The following is a 24,035-nucleotide window of genomic DNA, read 5'->3' on the forward strand; positions in this document are numbered from 1 at the left end:
GGTGGGAGGATCGTTTGAGCCTGGGAGGCGGAGGTTGCAGTGAGTCAAGATCATGCCACTGCACTCCAGCCTGGGCAACAGAAGGAGACCCTGTCTCAAAAAAAAGAAAGAAAAGAAAAGAAAAGAAAGAACAATCCAAACGAAGCAGATAAGTCCTCTGCAAACCATAGGCATCTCTCCATCTGTTACTTGTCGCTTGCTAGAGCCAGCCCTGCCCAGAGCTGACTGCGAGGCTCCCCCACTTGACTGTGTTGAGGAGCAGGGTGCAGGCACAGCAGTTGGAGCAGGAGTGGAAAAATCATGCCTGATTCAAAGCTAGTCCAACTCTACAAAGCTTTCCAAGCATTCACTAGGGCATTTACTAGAGCAATTTCTAGAGCCCAGAGCCCATCACAGGGGACAGGCAAGCAGACAATGCCAGTCAAAGCAGGGCAGTTAGTAAGAAAGAGCTGCAAGCCAGGACCTCAGTGGGGAACGGCTCACCCTTAGAGGGGCAATGAGACCAAATGGAGGTGAAATTGGTGCTACACCCAGAGGGGCAGGAAGAATTTGGGCAGTAAGCAGTGGCAGAGAGAAAAGGGCATTCTGGAAGTCACAGGCAAAGTCCAGGCAACATAAAACCTGAAGAGCAGAGAAAGAAGAGGCAGGGAGGAAAACTGGAGCCAGCCATGGGGCTGTGTTTGCCAGGCCAGGGAGCTTGGCTTTGATCTCGTGGTTAACAGGAAGCCACTCACATGACAGTAAGTGGCCAGCAGAGGCTGTGGTTACCAAGGGTTACTTCAGGAAGCTGTGCTGCTGGAGGCTCACCTGGGATGGGAAATGGGCAGCTGGACCCCCTCAGCCAGCTGCTCGCTCCAGGGAGAGGTTAGAATCATTCAGGTCAGATTCAGGAAAGGCTGAGGAAGCCCAGAGGAGAGATATATGATGGCTTGGAAGGGAGACAAGGTCCTTATGTGTCCCCCTTGTCTCCTGGTCAAGACTACCCAGGGCTGAGAGGGGCTGCAGTGGGGTAGGCCCTAGTGCCCCCACACTCCCCCTTGGCTCCTGCCCTTGACCCCCCATCATTCCCACCGTCACCTTCTTGCAAGGATCAGGGTGCAAAATACTGTGTAATTCTAAGTTAAGTGATCTCCCCCTCCCCTGGGCTTCCTCCACTACCTGTCCCCCACTGGACTGCCCCTAGGTGTCCCGGCCCCACTGGCCACCATTCCCATAAGAGCCTTTCTGGCCCCTTTCATAGTAATTCCCATGGAGCACTCTGCCCTCCAGCCCAACTCAACCCTTCACCCATGCCCTGAGCCCATAACCTCTCCCTAGAAATGCAGAGAGGAAATGCAGACAGAGTCCAACTTGTGAACGTCAAGGTGGGAAAGAACCTCAGAGATCTGGCCAAAAAGCCCCACCTCCAGCCCCTTTACAGAAGAGAAACCTAACGTTGTAAGAGATGACCAGCCCTGCCCAGGATCACACAGCCCGATCATGGCCCAGGTCTTCAAGCTTCCAGGTGAGGGCTCTGGCACCAAAGCCACAACCAGGTAGGGCAGAAAAATAGTAAGGCATAAAATAGACTGCAAAAAAGGCCAGAGTGCCTTATTGTCAAGGCACCTGGATTCAGGTCCTGACTTTTATCACCATGCCATCCCCTGCCCACATACACACATTGGGGCTTTGGAAATGTCACTGTAGTTTCCTGGACTCCAGTGACCTCTTTCATAAAATGAGGTGTTTAATAATTTTGTGCTTTCAGCAGGATCAAACAGGTCCAAGGCAGAACAAGCACCCTGTCTACAGCACAGCTGGTAGGCCAGAATTGTGACACAGCGGGGGTCTATGTGATTCCTTACCCTGTATCTCCTGAGTCAGCCCAGGCCAGGCAACCTCACATTTTCCCCAGACATTTCTCCAGAGCTGCCCAATGGCCCACAGAGCAATCCTCCAAGGGAAAGGATGGCGATAAAAAACACAGATGGGCACACAACAGAACCACCCCACTCCTCTCCCCCCGAGATGAAGGCCCAACACCTTCTCCTAGAGGGCCAGAGGCCACCATAGGAGGATGGAGGAAGAAGGTGTAGAGGGGAGGGAGAGGTTTCCGCCAGCCTCTCCAGGGTCCCCACCACTGCGGGTGAAAAACCTGAGCAGAGGCTGGGTACGGTGGCTCACACCTACAATCCCAGCACTTTGGGAGGCTGAGGCAGGAGCATCAGGAACTCAGGAGATCGAGACCATCCTGAGCAACACAGCAAGACTTCATCTCTACTTAAAATTTAAAAATTAGCAAAGCATGGTGGCATGTGCCTGTAGTCCCAGCTACTAAGGAGGCTGAGGTGGGAGGATCACTGGAGCACAGGAGTTTGAGACCTCAGTGAGCTATGATAGTACCACTACACTCCAGCCTGGGCGACAGAGTGAGTCCCTGTCTCCAAAATAAAATAACCTGAGCACGAGGGCCTCATCTAAGGCACACCAATCCTAGAAAGCAGAGGCCAGTGATCTTGGGGGTGCCACGGGTCTGCCCGCAAGCACATCCACTTGTGGCAGGAGAAGCTTTGCCAGGGCTCCCATCAGCCAAGGGCCTGCTCCATTCCACCCACCAGTGGATGGAAGAGCATGCCCATCTTAACTTGGGAGAAAGCCCTAGAAAGGAAAAGTGATCAGCTCCAGAGAGTGAAGCCAAGACTAAATTCAGATCTGTTGAAACCTATATTCCACATCCTCTTCCTAAGAGTACCTTAGTGCTATGGCCCTCAAACTGTGACCTGCAGGGAAATGGCCTGGGCTGGGTGGGGGTGGGGGTGGGGGGTGGTTTAAAGTGCAGATCCGAGGGCCTGGAGTAGAGATGAGGAATCTGCATTTTAACAGGTGCTCCAGGTGCTTGTGATAAAAGCATTGCTGTCACACACTAGTCCCAGGCACACAGTCATGCACGTGCACACGCACGCGGGCACACACATACACACACACACAGAGGCATGTATGCAAGCAAAGGTCAAAAGCGAAGCATGTGCTCTAAAGACAGATACAGATGCTGAGTTTGGTGCACAGCCCAGCCAGCCTCTTGCCAGTTGTAGGATCTTGGGTAAGTCCCTAACCTCTCTAAACCAGTTTCTTATATGCAAAATGAAGATAAGAAAATAATCAACCTCATGGGTTTGTTTTATGGGTGCAAGAAAATAATATGTGTAAAGTCCTCAGGGCAGGGTCTGACATATAATAAACACTCAATAAACAGTGCTATGATCATTACCAACCTCAGTGCCTGTGTGTTGAATACTGAAGGGACGGAACAGAATGCCAGGCACCAGGGGACCACAGTGAATAATTGAGACAGTAAGAGATGCCCCAAGGGTTGTTCCAGAGCCAGTGGATAGAAGTCATAGAGACACAGATTTCTGTCCCAAACAGGAAGAATGTTGCTCAATCATGAAACCAAGAGTTTCCCAATCATGAAACCAACTGTCTAGTGAATTCACTGTTACTATAGGACCCTAGCAAAAAAAGACTAGATGTTCACCAAGTAGGGACACAGCACCAGGGAAGGAAGAATGGGGGGATAGGGGGGCAAGGTGATCTTGAAGGTGACTTTGGGCCAGGTTCTGCAGGTCAGCCCTTTTCCCCATCATGCTGGTTATTTAGTTCATTTGCTCTTCCTTGCCATTTACAATAGTTACCTCCAGGTGTCTAAAAGGGGGTGGGGAAAGGGGGAGAGATCAGGATAGACAGAAGCCTTGTACATTCTGAATAGTTCATTGCAGGGATAAGAACATGTGAGGCTGTTTAAATCCAAGCCTACAAACCCACTGAAATTGTGGGTGTGTGCACTGTGCACTTTTCTCAAAAGGACTGATTAAGAGGGGCTGGTCCTTACCAACTTTCTAGAAGAGGGGAAACTGAGGCACGAGGATGCTGGCTCTCTCAGACAGCAAGAGGGCACAAGCTCCAGGGTATAGATTGGCTGCACAAGACGGCTGTCCTATGAGCCAGGCGCCTTCAACGCCTCACCTTGAAAAAGCCTCCCTATATCCCCCTTGGACGGGACCCTTGAGCTCTGAGAGGTTAGGAAACCTGCCCACAGATACACAGCTAGTGAGCCGCAGGGCTCGATGTTGGAACCCAGGTTCCCTGGGCTCAAGAGGTAGGTGTTTGGTTCCATTTTTTTACTCTTAGGTGTTCTGTCCTGGGTCAATAAAACACGGAAAGGAGTTAACACTAAGAAGGAATAATGTTAAAGATTGGTCCTTATTGGTGACAAGCTACCTACTCACCCACTCACAATCAAAATTAAAGTAAAATTTCCCTCCTTAACAGCAGAAGGGGCCAGAGCGAGAGGAGTTTCCATATGGCTCACACTAGATAGCTCAAGAGTGGACCATCCTGAGACCAGAACACCCTGCAGTCATTCCCACCAGGCTGAGCATTGGAACCAGGTGGCGTTGGTCCCTGTTCCCACTCTGCTGAGCCCAAGCTGTTTTCACGGAAGATGGGGTCCAGAGCAGCCCAGGAAACGGAAAAGAGACCTCACTTCAACGACCCAGCCCTGTCAATCGCCTCCCTGATAATTTAGGATTGGCTAGGATTGAACAAAAACACCCAAAACTTGGGTGCCCCAGGGGGTGCCTGGCTCTGGGTGGAGAGGTTTGGTTGGCTGCCCCATCACCAATCCCCAGGGTGAGCTGAGGAAGGTCTGAAGTTTGGCAGAGCGCTGGAAGCCTTGGGGATCAGTAGGCTGGCACCCCCCATCCCCAACTCCCGCCGCCCGCGGGCCCCAGCTGGGGACGCCTTCCTCGTGATCCCCTATGTTGTACTCTCCCGAGAAAACAGCGCCAGCCCTGGGTCCCGGCGGTCGAGATCTGGGCAGGGCACACAGGAAAGTTTAAAGGGTCAATGTATCGCGCAGATTTCCCTACGGGAGAGGGGACTGTAGGGTAACAGCGGGGTAAATAAAGCAAAGTCGCCGCCCATTCCTCAGTCCCCTACCCCAACACCTCGCATCGGAGCCCCCGGATCCTCCCGAACCCGGGATGCTGCTCGGTTCCCGGCAACCACCCAGGCCCCCTCCACCTGAGCCGCGGCCACCAGCTTTTACCTCTACGCGCGGGCCGGGCCGCTGGGCGCTGCCATCCCAAAGGCTCCGGAGCCCGAGCGGCCCAGGGCCAGGGTTGCGAAGCGGCGGAGTCGCGGAGTCGCGGAGTCGCCGGGTGGCTGCAGGAAAGTTTCCGTCGCGCCAGCTGAGCCGAGTGGAGCTGGGCGGGCGGAGTAGGCGGCTGGCCAGGCAGGAGCGCGCTCCGGCGGGCTCCGCGCCTCCCCCGGCGCCGCCGCTCTCTGGCTCCCGGGCTCCCGCGGCCACCCGGCCTGCCCAGCCCTGCCAATCGCAGGCCCAGCCCCCCACGGCTCCGCCCGCCGGCCGGGGACCCAGCGAGGGCGGGGAGCGGAGGGGCGGGGGCGCACCTGTTTGGTCAATCGACCTCCCCACCACCGCCCCGCCCAGGCCGGACTGGGCAGAGCCGAGGCCCTCAGCTCAGAGCACACACTCCCCAGCCTAGTGCTGGCCCAAGATGCCGGCGGGACCACACGCCCCCTCCCCTCCCGGAGTCCGCAGGCCTTCAGGAGTCCAGAGATAAGCTCTGCTTCCGTTTCGGTGCTATGAGGGTACGGGACCCGGGAGAGGGCCGCGACTTTGCTTTACTTATCCCTCTTCCACCCTACAGCTCCCCTTCCCGCTAGAATCTTCCCGCATCCGCTGACCCCTTAAACTTTTCTGTGCGCCCTGCGTGGATCTCCAACCTCAGGAGCCGAGGACTGATGGGGGAACTAGAGCTTTGGAAGGGGACAGTGCGGGATGTCACAGGGAAGGCACCCTAGCACTCCCACCAACAGAAACTCCTGAGGACTCTGGCTGGCTGGAGGGAACTTCCCGCGAACGTCTGCGACCCGCTTCAGCAAGCCCCCAAACTTCTCTCCGGGCCACAACAAATATTAAAACGTGACTATAATATTGACCCATTTCCCAGATAGGCACACTGAGGCCAGAGCAGGGCAAACACTTTTCGGACCGTGGTGGCGAGGGACAGCGACGTTTTCCAGCTAAAGGTGGGTTTGCTGAGAGCTCCTGCCTCCTTTTCCCAGCCCTATGCGGATGCCTGTGTTCATCCTCACCTTGCCCCCAGCCGCGGATCTGGGGCCGAGGAGGAGAAACAGGCCCCGGACAAGTGCATGGATAGGGCGAGGGCGCGCCCGCAGGCGCCCGGCCTTACCTCCGCAGCAGAGCGTGTCGTCGCAGAGCGCGCAGGCCGGAGGCCCCAGCAGGGGCAGGGAGGCCCAGGCTAGGGGGCGGAAGGAGGCACCGCCGGCTCCCATCCCTGACGGCCTCGGCAGTGCCTCGGCCAGTGGGCCTGCCACCCTCCGCGGCACCTGTGGGGCCAGCGCGGTGCCCGCGGCCTCCGCCTCCGGGGTCGGTCCCCGGCCAGGCCCGGGGTGAGGGGTGCGCAGGGCTCCCGGGCTCCTCAAGCTGTCCCGGCTCGGAATCTCACGGCGGCGCGCAGGTCGAGCTGGGCAGGGCGCTATTTTTAGCGAGAGCTGCTCTCCCAGTCGGACAGACCGAACAAGTTAATTCGGCCGCTGGGGACGGGCCTGCACGGTGAACTCCCCGAACGGCAGCCGCAGCTCTACTGAAAGCTGATCCTTCGCATTCCTGCCTCTCGAGGCGGGAGGGCGGGAGGACGCCTGTAATTCCAGGGGGAAGCCAGCGTCCTCTCCGAAGACAGCGCCTGGGCCCAACTGCACGCCAAAAATGGGGCTCTTTAAATTGGCTCTGAAACCTGGCGGGACTTGATGCTGATCCCAAGCCGCAGACGATGTCCCATAAAAAGTCCATCTACTGTCTCACCCTTCTCACCGGTCTCCAGTACTGGGAAGAGCCTCCTAGAAATGGGGTCTCAGCCCCAGCACCCGACAGAAGCTGGCGCAGTCATCACTCAGGAGCTACTTGTTGAATGAAGGCAGGAAGCAGTGAAATCCGATACCAGGGTCAGTAGAAGTCTTCAGAGCATATGCGATGGATGCACAGGATGGCTTTGAAATCTGGTAGAACCCCTAATCCAACACTTTCTAACTGTGCGACCTTGGCAAATCATCTCACCTCTGTGCCTCAGTTTTATCTTCTGCAAAAAGGGAGTTTTAGAACTCCAAGAGACAGTATGCAAGAAATCCTTTTGTAAACAAAAGGGTTATGTGAATGTTCGTGTAAAACGTGATGAGAGAGCCGCAAAGGTGAACACAAGTTTCTACTCTCAGGAAGTCACTAGCACTCTTCTAATTCGAGAGAGGAGGTGCTAAGGACCCCAAAATGTACAATCACAGCATCTGGTATTAGCCTAAGGATAGATAAATTGGTCAGTGGACTAGAATAGAGGCTGCAAAAACAGGTATGGAAACTTGATATGTAGCGGAGATGGCCCCGCAGGTCAGTGGGAGAAGGGTAGACTTTTCTATAAAGGGTGCTAGAGCGATCTAATGTCCGTATTAGAAAAAGATTAGCTGAATCCCTACATCACACCATGCATAAAATTTCAGTTCCAGGTGTACTGAAAACTTACACACACACAAAACTCATAATAGTCAAGGATGTCTTAAAGAAGACCTCAAAAGCATAAATCATCAAGAAAAACATCAATACATTTAATTAAAATTCAAAACTTCTGTTTATAAAAAGATACTTGCAACATGATATCCAAAATATGCAAAGGCTTTCTACAAACCAATTTGCAAAAGAAACAATGGGAGATTGGGCAAAATATATGAACAGGCAGTCCACAGAAAAAGAAACGTGAATGGCCAATAAACATAGGCAAAGATGGTCAGTCTCACTAGTAATCAGAAAAATAGTAAACAAAACCACAGTAAAGTGCCACTTCACACCTGTCAGATGGGCGCAAAAACAAAGAAGTGGGACAGCAGGAGTCTGGAGAACTGTCCCATGCTGCAGGCAGGAGGGGAAATGGGTACAGCCACTCTGGGAAACAATTTGGCAGCATCTAGAATTGTTGAAGTGCACATACCCCAGTGACTCAGAGTCTTGACATGGAGACCCTCTTGCTCATTGCTCATTTTTTTGAGATAGCATCTCACTCTTTCAACCAGGCTGGAGTGCAGTAGCATGATGTGATAATACCTCACTGCAACCTCAACCTCCCAGGATCAAGGGATTGTCCCACCTTAGCATCCTGAGTAGCTGGGACTACAGGCACACACCACCATGACGGGCTAATTTTGTTTGTTTGTTGTAGAGATAAGGTCTCACTATTTTGTCCAGACTGGTCTCAAACTCCTGGGCGCAAGCGATCTTCCTGCTTTGGCCTCCTAAAGTGCTGGGACTACAGGTGTGAGCCACTGTGCTCATCCTAGGTTTTATTTCTTGACCAGGATAGGAGACACACAGTGTTTGTCTTATTCTTCATCACTTTTTTTTTTAAGGTGCAGAGCAGCATGGTGGGGGGCCACATAAAACCCAGTCCTACTCTGAACTTCAGTTTCCTTGTGTTAATAACATGGTCATCCTTTCTGGGAAAAACCTAGCACAAAGCCTGGCTCATGAGGAAGTGCTCAGCAAATCTTAAAAACATGAATAGCCCAGTCTGCAGTCTTCACTGGGGTCCTTCACACCCTAGTCCTAGTCAGCTGAGACTGCCCCCACCCAACCACCAGCAAACAACCAGGTCTCCCAAGTCCCCCAAGCTCTACCATGCCCCAGGAATTTGCACACACTGTTTACTCTTCCTAGAATGCCTGTCCTCCCTATCTCTACCCAGTCAGTGCCTACTTCTCCTATTACAATGCAGCTCAGGCATTCCAGCCCATGGGAAGCAGAGGGTTCCCACCATACCCACCCACTCCACCATCTATATTTATCACATTGTAGATTGTTGCGCCTAGCTATGGGTCTCTCTCCTGGAGCAGACTGTGAGCTCTTCCAAGTCACAAACCTTGCAGCCCCACCACCTGCATGGGGCCTGGCCTCAGGAGAGTTTATTGAATGAAGAAAAGGACTGAGTGACCCAAAGACTCAGAAACCAAAAGGGATCATTCCAAACTGTCAAAAGGAAAAAGCAACCCCACCACCTGCTGGACTGATGGACTGGTCTTCATTGAGTGTTCTTGATGGCAATGTGAACTTCAGAGTCAAAGAGTGCCTATAATCCCAGCACTTTGGGAGGCCGGGGCAGGTAGATCACCTGAGGTCAGGAGTTCGAGACCAGCCTGGCCAACATGGTGAAACCCCATCTCTACTAAAATACAAAAATTAGCTGGACATGGTGGTGCACACCTGTAATCCCAGCTACTAGGGAGACTGAGACAGGAGAACTGCTTGAACCTGGGAGGGGAAGGTTGCAGTGAGCCAAGATTGCACCATTTGCACTCCAGCCTGGGTGACAGAGCAAGACTCCATCTCCAAAAAAAAAGAGTGCTGCATTCATATCCAGGCTGACCCGCTTGTCAGTTGTGTGACCTAGACTATGCTACTACATCCCTCTGAGCCTGTTGCTGGGTTTACACAGCCAACATTGACTAGAGATTATCACAAGGGGTTATTACAAAGATTCAGTGAGATCATAGTGGCAAAATGTGTGGCTCCGTTCTCGGTACAGGTAGCAATTATATGACTATGGTCAAGAGGAAAATGTTTGCAGGGGAGGATGGAAGGAACTTGATCAGATTACTGTGAAAGTGGGAGGGCCGGGCATGGCGGCTCACATCTGTAAATCCAGCACTTTGAGAGGCTGAGGCGGGCAGATCACCTGAGGTCAGGAGTTTAAGACCAGCCTGGTCAAAATAGTGAAACCCCATCTCTACTAATTATACAAAAATTAGCTGGTGTGGTGGTGCATGCCTGTAGTCCCAGCTACTCGGGAGGCTGAGGCAGGAGAATCGCTTGAACCTGGAAGGTGGAGGTTGCAGTGAGCCGAGATTACGTCTCTGCACTCCAGCCTGGGCAACAGAGTAAGACTCTGTCTCAAAAAAAAAAAAAAGAAAGAAAAGAAAAGAAAACTAATAAAGAAAGAAAGAAAGCGGGCAGCAGATCAAAAATTCCAGGGGGCCGAGCACAGTGGCTCATGTCTGTAATCCCAGCACTTTGGGAGGCCAAGACAGGAGGATCGCTTGAGCCCAAGAGTTCAAGACCAGCCTGGGCAACATGGCAAGACCCCATACCTACAAAAAAAATGAAAAGACAATTAACCGGGCATGTTGGCATGCATCTGTGATCCCAGCTTCTTGGGAGGCTGAGTTGGGAGAATCACCTGAGCCCAGGAGGTCAAGGTTATAGTGAGCCATGTTCACGCCATTGCACTCTAGCCTGGACAACAAAGAGAGACTCTGTCTCAAAAAATACAACAACAACAACAACAAAATTCCAAGAGGAGCCAAGCACAGTGGTGAGCATGCCTACAGTCCCAACTACTTGGAAGGCTGAGGCAGGACGATCCCTTGAGCCCAGGAGTTTGATGCTGCAATAAGCTACAATCACGCCATTGCACCCCAGCCTGGGCAGCAGATGAGACTCTGTCTCAATTATTTAAAAAATTCAGGGGTGTTCTCCAGTTCTGAACAAAAACACACCCATGGAGGCTGGCCCAGGAGATGAGAAGGTCAAAAACATGCGTGAAGTTAGTGCTTCTGGTGCTCTTTCCTCCTGTCCTTTGTCCCACCCCCTGGGTGAGGCGCTGTACAACACTTCAGAACTATAGACCCTCTTCTCTGTCTCCCCATCCGCTCTGGCTCCCTGCAGTCTGTTCTCACATGTAGCCCGGGGATTCCAATCTGGACCCGTCTTTGCCTTGCCAGCTTCCATCTGTAGGGGCGACAGAGCCTGCAGCACCTTCCCCAAGGGATGCCTCTGAAGTGATTTACCAAACACATCGTCTGCACTATATCTGCAAAATCCACATGTGTCCACTTGTCAAGTTCTTCCATCAAGGCAACATACAGGATAGCAAATTGCTTATGGTTCAGGCTCTAGATGATGAATTGGCTAATGTTACATGTTGTACAAGCAAACAAATGTATAAAGTTGACAGGGCTATATGGTCACTGGAAAAGAACAACGTGTACTTCAAGGATTGCAATGAGATTTTCTGAGCTAATGTGCCAATCCTCTTTGGTTCAGATCTCTCTGAACAATGTAATATTATCCTGGTGACATGGACATTAGCCACTGGGGCACTTTGTCCCATGCAAACGGCCATGCCAGGCAGGAAGCTGACCCAGTTTAAGATCTGCCATCTTTCTCTTTTTTTTTTTTTTTTTTTTTGAGACAGAGTCTTGCTCTGTCACCTAGGCTAGAGTGCAGTGGTGCAATCTTGGCTCACTGCAGCCTCCGCCTCCTGAGTTCAAGTGATTCTCCTGCCTCAGCTTCCCAAGTAACTGGGGCTACAGGTACACACCACCATGCCCAGATAATTTTTGTATTCAGTAGAGACGGGGTTTCACCATGTTGGCCATGCTGGTCTCAAACTCCTGATCTCAAGTGATCTGCCTACCTCAGCCTCCCAAAGTGCTGGGATTATAGACGTGAGCCACTGGCACCTGGCCAGATCTGCAATCTTTCCTAATGGCTCTCAGGAAGGTCACCAATTACCTCCTTGTTGGTAATGCCATAGGATACATTTCCAACTCCATCTCACCTGATCTCTTTCTTGGCAATACTTAACCCCACAGAAACTTCTGTTCCCTTCCATCTTACCATACTCTCCCAGTTTGTCCCCTAGTTCCTTGGTCACTTCTCCTCCTTGGCTACCTCATCTGACTCCACTGGGCTGTAAAAGTTGGAGTTGGACACGGTCTGAGTCTCTCTTATTTTTCGAGACTCTCTCCACAGGCAAACTGAACTACACCCAGGCCGTGGCTTCAACCACTGTCCTTATGCAGATGATTCCCAAATGTTTATCTCCAGCCCAGTCCAGACACTGTGGTCTCCTGCCTGGACTTCACTAAGAACTGAGCCAGTTCCCTGCATCCACCTGGCCCCTCTCCATGTGGGTCCCCATCTACTAGCTCTCTTCATCAGGTTTTCAAAGCACAGATCTGGTCATATTACCCTCACTTCTGTTCAAAGCTTTCAATGATTTATTGTTGCCATCATGTGGCTCCCAGATCCTGGCTGGTCAGGTCCTACCCACCTCCCCAGCCTCATTTCTTTTTTGGGTGGGGGGGAACAGAGTCTCACTATGTTGCCCAAGGCTGGAGTGCAGTGGCACGATCTCAGATCACTGCAACCTCCACCTCCTGGCTTTAAGTGACTCTTGTGCCTGGCCTCCTGAGTAGCTGGAATTACAGACACGCATCACCGCAACCAACTAATTTTTATATTTTGGGTAAAGACAGGGTTTCACTATGTTGGCCAGGCTGGTATTGAACTCCTGGCCTCAAGTGATCCACCTGCCTCAGCCTCTCAGAGTGCTGGTATTACAGGTGTGAGCTACCATGCCTGGCCCCAGCCTCATTTCTTGCCATCTGCCCCCTCCCTCTCTGCCTTCAGCCACTCCAGCCAACTTCCAGATCCTCAAATATGCAACCCTTCCTCCCACGACACAGCCTTTGCATACCAGGTTCCCCTCTTCAGAACACGTTTTTCCCTTCCTTGGCCCAGTTAACTTCTCCCAGTGGAAGCCTAATGTCATTTCCTCAGGTAAGGCTTCCCTGGCCTCCCACATGACACACCCATGGCTCAAGTCACTTTCCTTCATGGTGTTCGTTGCAGTTGGTGATGGCACCTTCATCGTGTGGTCACTGAGTGGATGTGTCATGCTCCCGGGCTGGCATGCCTGGCTTTCCTCATTGTTATATCTCCTCCTACCCTCAGCAAGGGCATGTAGTAGGTGCTCAATGAATGTTTGTTGAATATTGATGGAGGTGGGCAAGGACGTCTGCTTGCCCACCTCCATCAATAGGCTCTGTTTATCATTGTTGGACATTTCTGCCCATTGCTGTGAATGTAAGTTTGAATGTTTTGCCAGATGCTCTCTCATTTAATTCTTACGACTGCCTCTGAAAAGGCTCTAGTATCTATTCCCATTTGACAGATGAGGAAACTAAGGCTCAGAGTTTAAGCAACTTGCACAAGATCACACAGCATGTAGATGACAGAGCCTGTTCTCAAACCCCGTCTATTTGATTCCAGATCATGGGTTTTGTAACCACAACACCCTTTTCACAGATAAGCTAGGGGTGGTGGGTCCTTACCTGATGATGGAAGTGAAACTCAAAACCACAGTGACTGAAGCATCATAGGATGAAGACCCAGGCCCACAAGACCCTGGAGCAGGGATGGCGTGAATGACAGGGGAGGAGTGGGAAGGAGGGGCCAGGAGGAGAGAGCATCTCCGATTTGTGTTGTGGGGGGGCATGACGGTCACGGAGCATAAACAGTAGAAATGCACAGACCTCACTTCTGCCTCTGAGGCATTGAGAATTCAATACCCAGAGAGAATGAGATGATGTCAGATACCATGCATGGAGGAAGGAACGGGTGATACTGAACAGGAAAACAGCTGTTTCCAGGGAAGACCTGTTCTGAGGGGGCACATCCCTGTCTGAGTCTAATCATTCTCAGATGCTTCGATTCCACCTCCACAGTTTCTCTCATACCCCAGGAAGGGAAGGGAAGGGAAGGGAAGGGAGCAGGACTGGGCAGAAGGAGGAACTGAGCTTCCACGCAGTCAGTGCAAGCCTCAGCCCACCCTATACCTGGAGCTGGGATGGCCCTTCAGAGTCATCCTGAGCAGTGCCAAGCTTTTATGACCCTGAGTTGGTGAGTCATTGGATGTAGGACACCCCAGGAAGGAGGTGTCACCTCTGGGGAGGTGGTTGTCCATGGATTCTCCACATGCCTAAGTCAATGTCATTGGGCTTCTTTTGTGCCAGGCTCTGGGCTAGGTGCTGGAGACACAGATGCAGGGGGAAAAGACAGGTAACAATGTCATCAGGTTGTCCCCAAGCAGGACACTCCCATATGCTACTGAGCACTGCTGGTAATGGCTGAGACAGAGGTGGCAGCTATGGGGCTCTGCTACCAGCCTTGGGAGCGGGGCAGGAATGGCTCTAGGAAAGGCTTCCAAGGAGATGACCTGAGTGTGTCTTTAAGGAAGCAAGAAAGAAAAGTTAGCCAGGCAAAGAGGAAACAGCCCATGAAAAAGCATGGCACCATGAAACAGCCAGCATGCTCGAGGAATTGCAGTCAAGTATTATTGGAGCCTCAAGTGAGGGGAGCAGCCCTGAGAGGGGGCAGGAGAAGAGGCAGGGCTGCTCCATGAGGGGCCCTACATGCCATGCACAGGAGCTTGGCCTTTAGGAGGCTACTGAGAGACCTTAAGGGAGCTATTGGGTGACCTTACTGGCCCCCTCCATGTGGATCCCCATCTACCAGTTCTCCTCATCAGGTTTTCAAAGCACAGACTCGATCATATCACCCCAGGGGAGGGATAGAGCCAACTCTTGAGTTTTACAAAAATCTGAGGAGTGAGTAGGAGGCAGGGAAGGGAGGACAGGAAGGGTTAGGTCAGAAGGAAGATAAGAGATTGGATGGTTGCTGGAGGGGAATGCCTTGGGTTTGGTGCAGGGTAGGGGGTGTGATGTGCCCCCGGGATCTCCTCTTCAGGAGTGAAGGTCTCACTCCCCTAGGTATGGGGAGGCTGCTAGAAGTAGTGCTTCAGTGCTTAGCTCTTTGGAGGTTGCCTCTGCTGAAGACAGCCACCTCCCCGGAGGCAACACCTCCTGCCTGGGGTGTCCTACATCCAGTGACTAACCAACCCAGGGTCATAAAAGCTTGGCACCGCTCAGGATGACTCTGAAGGGCCATCCCAGCTCCAGGTGTAGGGTGGGCTGAGGCTTGCACTGACTGCGTGGAAGCTCAATTCCTTCTTCTGCCCAGTCCTGCTCCCTTCCCTTCCCTTTTCCTCCCTTCCCCTTCCCCCTCCCCTCCCTTCCCCTTCCCCCTCCCCTCCCCTCCCCTCCCTTCCCCTCCCTTCCCCTCCCTTCCCCTCCCCTCCCCTCCCCTCCCCTCCCTCCCCTCCCCTCCCCTCCCCTCCCCTCCCCTCCCCTTCCCTTCCCTTCCCTTCCCTTCCCTTCCCCCTTCCCTTCCCTTCCCTTCCCTTCCCTTCCCTTCCCTTCCCTTCCCTTCCCTTCCCTTCCCTTCTCTTCCACAGGTGTTGAGCCTGAGAGCAGTCCCTGATGGATCTCCTATGCATGAATACCTCTCAGAGTCTGCTCCTGGGGAACCCCACTGGGGATAAGGAGGACCGGAAACACTTGCTAGGTGCCCAGCTGATGGGAATGACCCAGCAGAATGTCTGATTTGGGGGCTGCCAGGGAGAGACGTGTACAGTACTCAAGGGATCACGCAAGGTCGCAGGAGGGATGGACAGGCCGTCTCGTCTTGAGACAGAAGCAGAAGCTGGAAGCAACTTGGGGTGGCGAGGAGGTCAGGAAATGGAGGGACTCACAGTCTTGACATTATTTCCCCTGTGCAGCCAGAAGTAAGGTTGGCTGCTGAGGGGATGGGTAGATAGTAAAACAATCACCTATGAAAGTAATCACCGTAGTGCATGATAATTATTGCCACAGCAGTGGTAAGGCGTGCAGGGCTTCAATGCATGGATAGGAGTTTACCAGGCTGTGTGCCCAGAGGGGAAAGTCATCATGGGCAGAGAACCCAGCTGGGCACTGATGTAAGGAGATGGGGGTAGAATTGCCAGATGAAATACAAGATGGCAGGTGAACATAAATCATATATAAACAATCAATTTTTTCTTTTTAGTATAAGTATATCCTGTGCAATATTTGGGACACACTTATACTGAAAAAACTATCCATTTTTTATCCCCTTCTGGCCCCGTCCCTGCAAGGAGCCTTATCTACCAGTGGGTCCCCCACACTTCCGCCCAGGTATTCTCAGGTTCCATCTTATTCCTCCTTTACTCAGCCACCTCTGGTGGCTCCCCATTGTCCAAACCCTCAATTAGTCATTTGAGGCCCTCTGTTTCCGGACCTTCAGCTACCCTCTCAACCCCATTCTTTTTTTTTTTTTTTTTTTTTTCCTTTTTGAGACAGGATCTCACTTTGGTTGCCCAGACTGGAGTACAGTGGTGAGATCTCAGCGCACTACAACCTCAACCTCCCAGGCTCAAGTGATTCTCTCACTTCAGCCTCCCAAATAGCTGGGACTATAGGCATGCGCCACAACGCCTGGCTAATTTCTGTCTTTTCAGTAGAGTCAGGATTTCATCATGTTGGTCAGGCTGGTCTTGAACTCCTGGGCTCAAGCAATCTGCCCGCCTCGGCCTCCCAGAGTGCTGGGATAACAGGCATGAGCGACCGTGCCTGGCCTCAACCCCATTCTTGAACCTCTACTTTAATCCCCTGCCTCCGGGTTTTTTCCTCAAGCTGTTTCCTCTGCCTACTCTGCACTCTCCCAAATCCACTCTTTCAGGAAGTCTCCTAGATCTAGATTCCCTGTGGGTGGATAGAAGTAGTCATTTCCACTGATTAGCAGCAGTAGCACTATTTTGCTTCTCTGAGCCTTCATTTCCTTGTCTCTAAAATGGGCACAATACTGTCTCTCTCATCAGGTTACTGAGGGGACAAGAGACTGTTTAGAAAGCATCAAGTACACCCTTGAATGCTGGCACCCTCCCTGACTGTGCCTAGATCACTGCCTGGCACACAGTGGGCACAGAGGCATGTTTGCTGAATCAAATCAACTCAGAGGTCCCAAGCTTTTACAGTTGGTTTTTTTTTTTTTTTTTTGAGACAGAGTCTCGCTCTGTCGCCCAGGCTGGAGTGCAGTGGCCGGATCTCAGCTCACTGCAAGCTCCGCCGCCCGAGTTTACGCCATTCTCCTGCCTCAGCCTCCCAAGTAGCTGGGACTACAGGCGCCCGCCACCTCGCCCGGCTAGTTTTTTGTATTTCTTAGTAGAGACGGGGTTTCACCGTGTTAGCCAGGATGGTCTTGATCTCCTGACCTCGTGATCCTCCCATCTCGGCCTCCCAAAGTGCTGGGATTACAGGCTTGAGCCACCGCGCCCGGCCTGCTTTTACAGTTTTCAACTTGCTTCTTGGAATTACCATACCCAACAGTGGAACTTGGAAAAACTCAGTTTCCTGTATTAAGATGATCTTAAAAGGGACACTTAATGAGGCCACCGTAATTTTTTGTTTGTTTGTTTTTGCTTTGTCACCCAGGCTGGAGTGCAGTGGTGCAATCGTGGCTCACTACAGCCTCCACCTCAAGCAATCCTCCCACCTCAGCCTCCCAAGTAGCTGGGACTGAAGGTATACACTACCTTGCCTGGCTAAATTTTGTATTTTTTTTGTAAAGAAGGGAGTCTTGCTATGCTGCCCAAGGTGGTCTCGAACTCCTGGGCTCAAGTAATCTGCCTGCCTCAGCCTCCCGAAGTGCCAGGCCACTGCAATTCAGGCTGCATAACAGATTTCTCCCCTGTAGGCAGGGGCCAAACCAGCTCCCTGCAAGGGCCCATTTAGGACCCAAACACGGCGCCCAGTCTCTCCAGCTCGAAGCAGGTAATATCTGCCACTCACGTGTCTGTCTCAAGCCCTCCCGATCCCAGACCACAAAGGATGATTTCTTATAACTATTACCACAATTACCCAACTGCAACACTATAGAGAAGAGATTCGATGAGCCTGTGATTTTCGCAGTTACTTGTCTCAAATAAGTCACCTGAAGTTCATCTGCCATCAGGATTCGTGGCTGTATTCGGTAATCGTAGGGAATTATTTTGCTAATAACAGAGGTATCTTGATCGAATTTAGTTTTAATGCCAGGAGGTGCCCTCCCAAAATAATCAGCTTCAGGGCAATTCCAATTTCCAGGTTTGTTACACGTTCTGGATAGAAGATTCAATTCAAGGAGGCTGAAGTTACTTCTTTATCACTCAAAGTCATCTAGAGGTGACATGGTATCCTACCTCTACGTGTGTGTAGAAGAATGCAGGGAGAGGCCCAGCGACAGCAAGCCAGGGTGGGCTCCCAGCCAGAGGAATGACTGGAAGACACTGATGGGTTAGGACCATGTCAAGTTAGATCCATAACTAGGGTTCCTGGAAGAACCCTAATTTTTCTTACACCCATTCATTAACCCGTTCTATTAAAAAACAAAAAACAAAAAAACAAAAAAAACCCTAACCCTCACCCAGGCTGGAGTCCAGTGGCATGATCTCAGCTCACTGCAACCTGTTTCCTGGGTCCATGCGATCCTCCAGCCTCAGTTTCCTGAGTAGCTGAGACATCAGGTATGCACCATGTGCCTGGCTAATTTTTGTATTTTTTGTAGAGATGGGGAGCTTGCTGCCCTGGCTGGTCTCGAACTCCTGAGCTCAAAGCAATCTGTCTGCCTTGGCCTCCCAAAGTGCTGGGATTATAGGCGTGAGTCACCGCTCCCAGCCAATTATCTGCATTATTTTATTCCATTTTGACCATCTCTCCTTGGCAAGACCTAATCTTTGCAGTTATTAATAGAGTCTAAATAATGATAACAAACCCTCGTGCAGCTCTGTTTTAAGCGCTTTAATCCATATCAACTCATTACATCCTGTGAAGGAGGTGAATGCTACTATTATCCTCATTTTGCAGATGAGGTTAGGAAACTTGCCTCAAATCACATGTCTAGTAAGGGGCAGAACTGGGATTTGAACCTTCCCCAAGTTCCTATGCAAGGAAGAATCCTGAACCCACCAGGAATTGTTCAGCCTTGACTCTGTGCTCTCACTGACCCCTCGACACTCTGGGATAGAGGTGTTGTTAGCCGCATTTTACTGAGGAAGAAACTGATTCTCAAGAGGTCATTGATTTGGCCAAGGTCAATGCAGTGAGTAGATAAATGCAGGAGTTGGGACTTGAACTCTGAGATTCTGATTCTAAACCTAGTGCTGCTGGGCACAGTGGCACGCGCCTGTAGTCCAAGCTACTCAGCAGGCTGAGGCAGGAGGACAGTTTGAGGCCAGGAGTCGAAAGGCTGCAGTTGGCTAGGATGGCACCTATGAATAGCTACTGCACTCCAGCTGGGGAAATGCAGAAAGACCCCACCTCTAAAAATAAGTAAAAATAAATAAAAATAAACCTACGGCTGCCTTGTCCAAAGCTGGGAAATTTATGACGTGTTTTTGAATGGCTTTGCCAGCAGGCTAGCTATCATTAATTAACTAAGTGCACGGTGATCGTCCTCCCACAAACCCCTCTCCAGCCACTCTGTGCCCCACTTCCCACTTTGGTCCTCTTTTCTACTTCCCACCCCTTGCTCCAGAAACCAAGTGTCCTTTGTTGCTATCCCCTGTTACCCAACAAAACCTACTTTCGGATTCCTGATCTTTCCCTCGTATGTTTATACTTTCAACAGAGGGCTGTGTGGTCCAGCAGGAGAGGCCAGGAGCTAGAAGTAGCTCTGTCACTCTATCCTCCCTGGGCACTTAGGATGAAACCTATTTGTCTCTAGGCCTTGTCTTCCAATCTTTACAAGGGGGAGAGGTTAGACCAGTGTTCTTTAAACTACTTAAGCCATGGAGCTCTCATTTTATTTATTTATTTTTTTATTTTTTTAGAGACAGGGTCTTGCTCTATTGCCCTGTCTAGAGTGCAGTGGTGTGATCACATTATAATCCACTGCAGCCTCAAATTCCTGGGTTCAAGTGACCCAGAACCCTCATTTAAATGAAAATGTTCAGGCAAGCCCAACATTTGTATTACTATTATTATTATTATTGTTATTGTTATTGTTATTATTTTGAGGCTGGGCATGGTGGCTTACACCTGTAATCTATCTCAAAAAAGAATTCATTTATTTGTTTGTTTTGAAGCAGAGTCTCACTCTGTCGCCCAGGCTGGAGTGCAGTGGCAGGATCTCAGCTCACTGCAACCTCTGCAGGACCAGGTTCAAGCGATTCTGCTGCCTCAGCCTCCCCAGTAGCTGGGATTACAGGCATGCACCACTAGGCCTGGCTATTTTTTGTATTTTTAGTAGCGACGGGGTTTCACCATGTTGGCCAGGCTGGTCTCAAACTCTTGACCTTGTGATCCGCCCGCCTTGGCCTCCCAAAGTGCTGGGATTACAGGCATGAACCACCAGGCCCAGCATCAATGTTTGTATTGTATCAGATGCCAGTGAGCTGCTCTAGTCCAAGTTGGGTTCAAGGAAGAAAGTGTCTCCTACATGCCAACTTCTGAGCTTCTCCTTGGACATGACAGGAAAACCACTGGCCTAGACAGAGCCTATAGGCTCTTGGGGCTCTTAGAGACAGGAATCTAGGATCCACGGATGGCAGGTGATGCCCAAAGTGCTATGTGGGCAGCTAAATGCCCACCTGGGACCCCCCCACCCATCCCCCCAACACCTGTCCTGCCTTGTTGGCTAAACTGTAGAGGGGCCTGCCAGCAAAGCCAGCCTGTGCCCAGGACCCTGCCTCTGGGGCACTGAGCTGTCCAGGGGTCTTGCCACAGAGAAATGATGCTCAGGGTGTGCCGTCTGTTTGTTCTGGCATGTTCCTCAGTGGCCAGAAGAGTTGGCTACTCCCCTACCCCTGTTACCCTTTTGTTTTCTCTTTCTTGGCCTCTCCCTTTTCCTTTTTGTTTTTTAAACAGAGTCTCACTCAGTTGCCCAGGCTGGAGTGCAGCAGTGTGATCTCAGCTCACTGCAAACTTCACCTCCCAGGTCCAAGCAATTCTCTTGCCTCAGCCTCCCAAGTCGCTGGGACACTACAGACACCTGCCACCATGCTCAACTAATTTTTTTTTATTTTGTGTAAAGACGGAGTTTCACCATGTTGGCCAGGCTAGTCTTGAACTGCTGACCTCAAGTGATCCACCCACCTTGGCCTCCCAAAGTGTTGGGATAAGGGATGAGCCACTGCAGCTGGCCAGCTTCTCCCTTTTCTAAAAATACGTGTTTTGTTTTGTTCTGTTTTCATTGCTCCTTCCCCTTCCCCTTCATCTTTCAACAAATGCTGGCTGGTTGCTGGTCTCAAGCTTTCTGTCCCAAACCTAAGGCTACAGGGGAATGAGATAAACATGAGGGCTGCCCCCAGGGCAGAGCCTTCACCTGGAGACAGCTGCATCCTGCAGTGACTGTGGCCACCACTGCACTAAGAACTCAGTCACAGGGGCTGGGAAGGCTTCTGGAGGCAGTGGTGAGCAAAGGGGCACCAACAGGTGAATAGGAGTTTGTCCCATTTGTGGGGTGGGAATGAATGCAGGTAGGGAGGAGTTAGGTGTTTCCGGCTCAGAAGAGAGGCATGGAAACCGCGGAGGCTTAGCCAGCCCAAGCGTTTGAGGAGCTGTCAACTGCTAGATTTGGCTGAAGCATAAAGTGGTCATTGGGGGGCTATCAGGAGTGGGACATGGTAAGTTGCCCAGGGGACCGGTGGCCAGGGGTCTGGAGAGGCTGTTCCAGAGCTGGGAATAGATCCTGAGGGTCGCGGGGGCGCCAGTGGAGGTTTGCAGCAGGGCATGTGGGGCCAGAACTGTATTGTAGAAGTGCACCTGGCTGCCCACAGTTGGGGGTGGGGAGACAGTGAAAATGGGGCTTCCCTTCCCTTCTCACCCCCCACAGCCTGCACCCTCCTCTGAATGCTCTGAGCAGCCCTGGTTCCCTCTGAGACTCAGCATGGGGATAGAAGGAAGGGGGCTTTGGGCTGCCGGCTGCTCATCCTACCCTGGCCTGGCCCCCACCTCAAGGCAGTCCCTAAGCTCTTCACCCCCAGGACCATGAGTCAGGAAAAGTTCAAAGCTTGCTCTCCCCCAGCTGGGATGTTTTGATTTCTGGGCCCTCTGAAAATGGCCCGTTTGTGCTGAGATGCTCAGGCAGATTAGCTTCCAACCCCCTTTCAGCCCTTTCTATCTGAATCCTGGCTCTGACAAGCCCCTTCCCCAGCCCTGCAGCCCCTCTTGGCCCCAGATGACTGTCCTCACTTCCCCCCACAGCCCCCCACTGTGGTGAAGGAGGGGGAGGTCCTATCCCCAAACACAAGCTCTTTTGTTCCAACTGGCAGCTTGGCCCTCAGCCCTGCACCCGCTGCTGGTGGGGTTTCCTAGCACTTAATGAGCCCGGGGTCAGCTGAAGGATGGGGAGTTGGCATTGAGGGGCTGGGGACGGGGGCTGGAGCACAGGCGATTTCTGGCTGCAGCTTTGGACCTGTCCCTCCTCTGCTCAAATCTCTCCCATGGTTCCTGCCTACTCTACTGGGACTGCTGAGGTGAGCAGAGACCCCAGGCTCCTTGCAGCTCTCACACAGCCTCGTCTGCCTCTCCCTGGAGCAGCACTAGGCACTTGGGCTGCTCAGTGCAGACTCAGAGCAGGGATGCACACAGTGGGAAGCACGCAGGCTTTGAAGCCAGCAGGACCAGAGTTCAAATCCTGACTCTGCCACTTCCTGGTAGTACGACCAGGGGCAAATCACAAATCTCTGTGTGCCTCAGTTTCCTCCCCGTAAAATGGGGCTACATTTTCCAACCAGAGTTCTATGAGCTCCAGCACAAAATGCTCATGCACTTTCCCTTCCCTTTCTCTTGTTCCTTAAGAGTCTGGCTGGCTCCCCTCCTGAAGGTACAAGGTACAAAGAAGATAGAGCTGTCTTCCTCCTCCTCCCCCACAAGTTGAGCGTGCACTGGGCTGCCAAGGACAGTGGGGCATGGAGACCTTTAATGCCACTAGATAGAGAACTGGAGGCTGAGCAGGCCTGGGGTCGGGGGTAGCCAGTCCAGGAACCCACTGCCCCCTTGGCTCTGGGTCTTCTTGGCCTCCCTCCTTGGGCTAGGCTTCTCCTGCTGGGATTGTGAGCTCCCAGAGGTAGGCAGCCACCCAGCCTCACCTGAGCTGGCTCAGGGGTGGTTTGGGTCTTAGGAATTCCAGGGAGACGCAGCACAACCCTGTTCCTCCCTGCCTGAAACTATTCAGGGCTCCTCCAGGTGCAAGATAAAGCCCAATCTCCTGATCCCGGTATTTGAAGCCACTACCCCAGCCCGGCCGACCTCTCCAGCCCTGCCCACCTGGATTTTGGGGGGCAGCCTCACTGAATCACTCAAAGTTCTTAGATGGGCTGCCGGACGCGGTAGCTCACGCCTGTAATCCCAGCACTTTGGGAGGCCGAGGCGGGCGGATCACGAGGTCAGGAGATCGAGACCACCCTGGCTAGCACGGTGAAACTCCGTCTCTACTAAAAATACAAAAAAATTAGCTGGGCGTGGTGGCGGGCGCCTGTAGTCCCAGCTACTCGGGAGGTTAAGGCAGGAGAATGGTGTGAACTCGGGAGGCAGAGCTTGCAGTGAGCCGAGATCCCGCCACGGGACTCCAGCCTGGGCGACAGAGCGAGACTGTCTCAAAATAAATAAATAAATAAATAAATAAATAAATAAATAAATAAATGTTCTTAGATGGGCTACTCTGTAGTTCTCAACTCCAGGCCTTTCCTCTGTGGTTCCCTCTGCCTGTTCACTACCTCCATCCACCAAGCCAAACTCTGGAGTTTTGTTTTGCTTTGTTTTTAGAGATGGGCTCTCCCTATGTTGCCCAGGCTGGTCTCCTAGCCTCAAGCGATCCTCCTCCTTTGGCCTCTCAAAAGTGCTAGAATAGCAGGCACGAGCCACTGTACCTGGCCTTAGGTCTCTGGTTATCTTAAAGGTCAGCATCTTCTCCTTCCCACCTACCCCCAGAGGCCTCCCCACCATGGGATGTCACTGTAGCCTTGAGTGCCTATTCTAAGCGATTCCTTAAGGCAGAGACCCAGCCTCATGCTTTCCTGGGTGCATGCTTCCCCTCTAGCACCCAGCATGGAGCTGGCACAGAGAAGGCACAAATTAAAAGAAGTGAACCTGGGCAGTGAACAAAGACCAGGGCTCCAACAGTCCTCCTCCAATTCCAGCAGCTGCCCCTTAGAGTCACCTGGTGGGGCAAGGGAGAAGGCAAAAAAGAAGGAGGGTTGTAGACATTCCAATATCCAGGCCCCTTCTAGACTAAACTGAATCCAAATCTCTAGGGT

At 51.9% G+C, this 24,035-nt stretch overlaps 3 protein-coding genes across 9 annotated transcripts in view; 1 reads left to right on the plus strand and 2 right to left on the minus strand.

The window, feature by feature from the left end:
• The window catches only part of MORN5 (MORN repeat containing 5), a 632,826-nt gene that overhangs the window by 579,526 nt on the left and 29,265 nt on the right, over positions 1-24,035 (minus strand). The gene's annotated exons all lie outside the window — the stretch shown is intronic.
• The window catches only part of DAB2IP (DAB2 interacting protein), a 216,683-nt gene that overhangs the window by 179,503 nt on the left and 13,145 nt on the right, over positions 1-24,035 (minus strand). For 4 of the 7 annotated variants that reach the window (XM_050761880.1, XM_050761877.1, XM_050761878.1 and 1 more), the window contains exon 1: positions 6,255-6,669. The exons of 2 other annotated variants lie outside the window; for them this stretch is intronic. In XM_050761880.1, coding sequence (XP_050617837.1) covers positions 6,255-6,357 — 103 coding nt within the window. In that variant the 5' untranslated portion in view covers positions 6,358-6,669. Of the gene's footprint in view, positions 1-5,086; positions 5,156-6,254; positions 6,670-24,035 lie in introns of those variants that run through there. One more of the 7 variants, XM_050761884.1, reaches the window with a different exon arrangement.
• STOM (stomatin) overlaps positions 1-24,035 on the plus strand; it is a 296,176-nt gene that overhangs the window by 15,431 nt on the left and 256,710 nt on the right. The window lies entirely within an intron of this gene.

Source organism: Macaca thibetana, chromosome 15 (genome assembly GCF_024542745.1).
Source record: "Macaca thibetana thibetana isolate TM-01 chromosome 15, ASM2454274v1, whole genome shotgun sequence".
Classification (NCBI taxonomy): Eukaryota; Metazoa; Chordata; class Mammalia; order Primates; family Cercopithecidae; genus Macaca; species Macaca thibetana.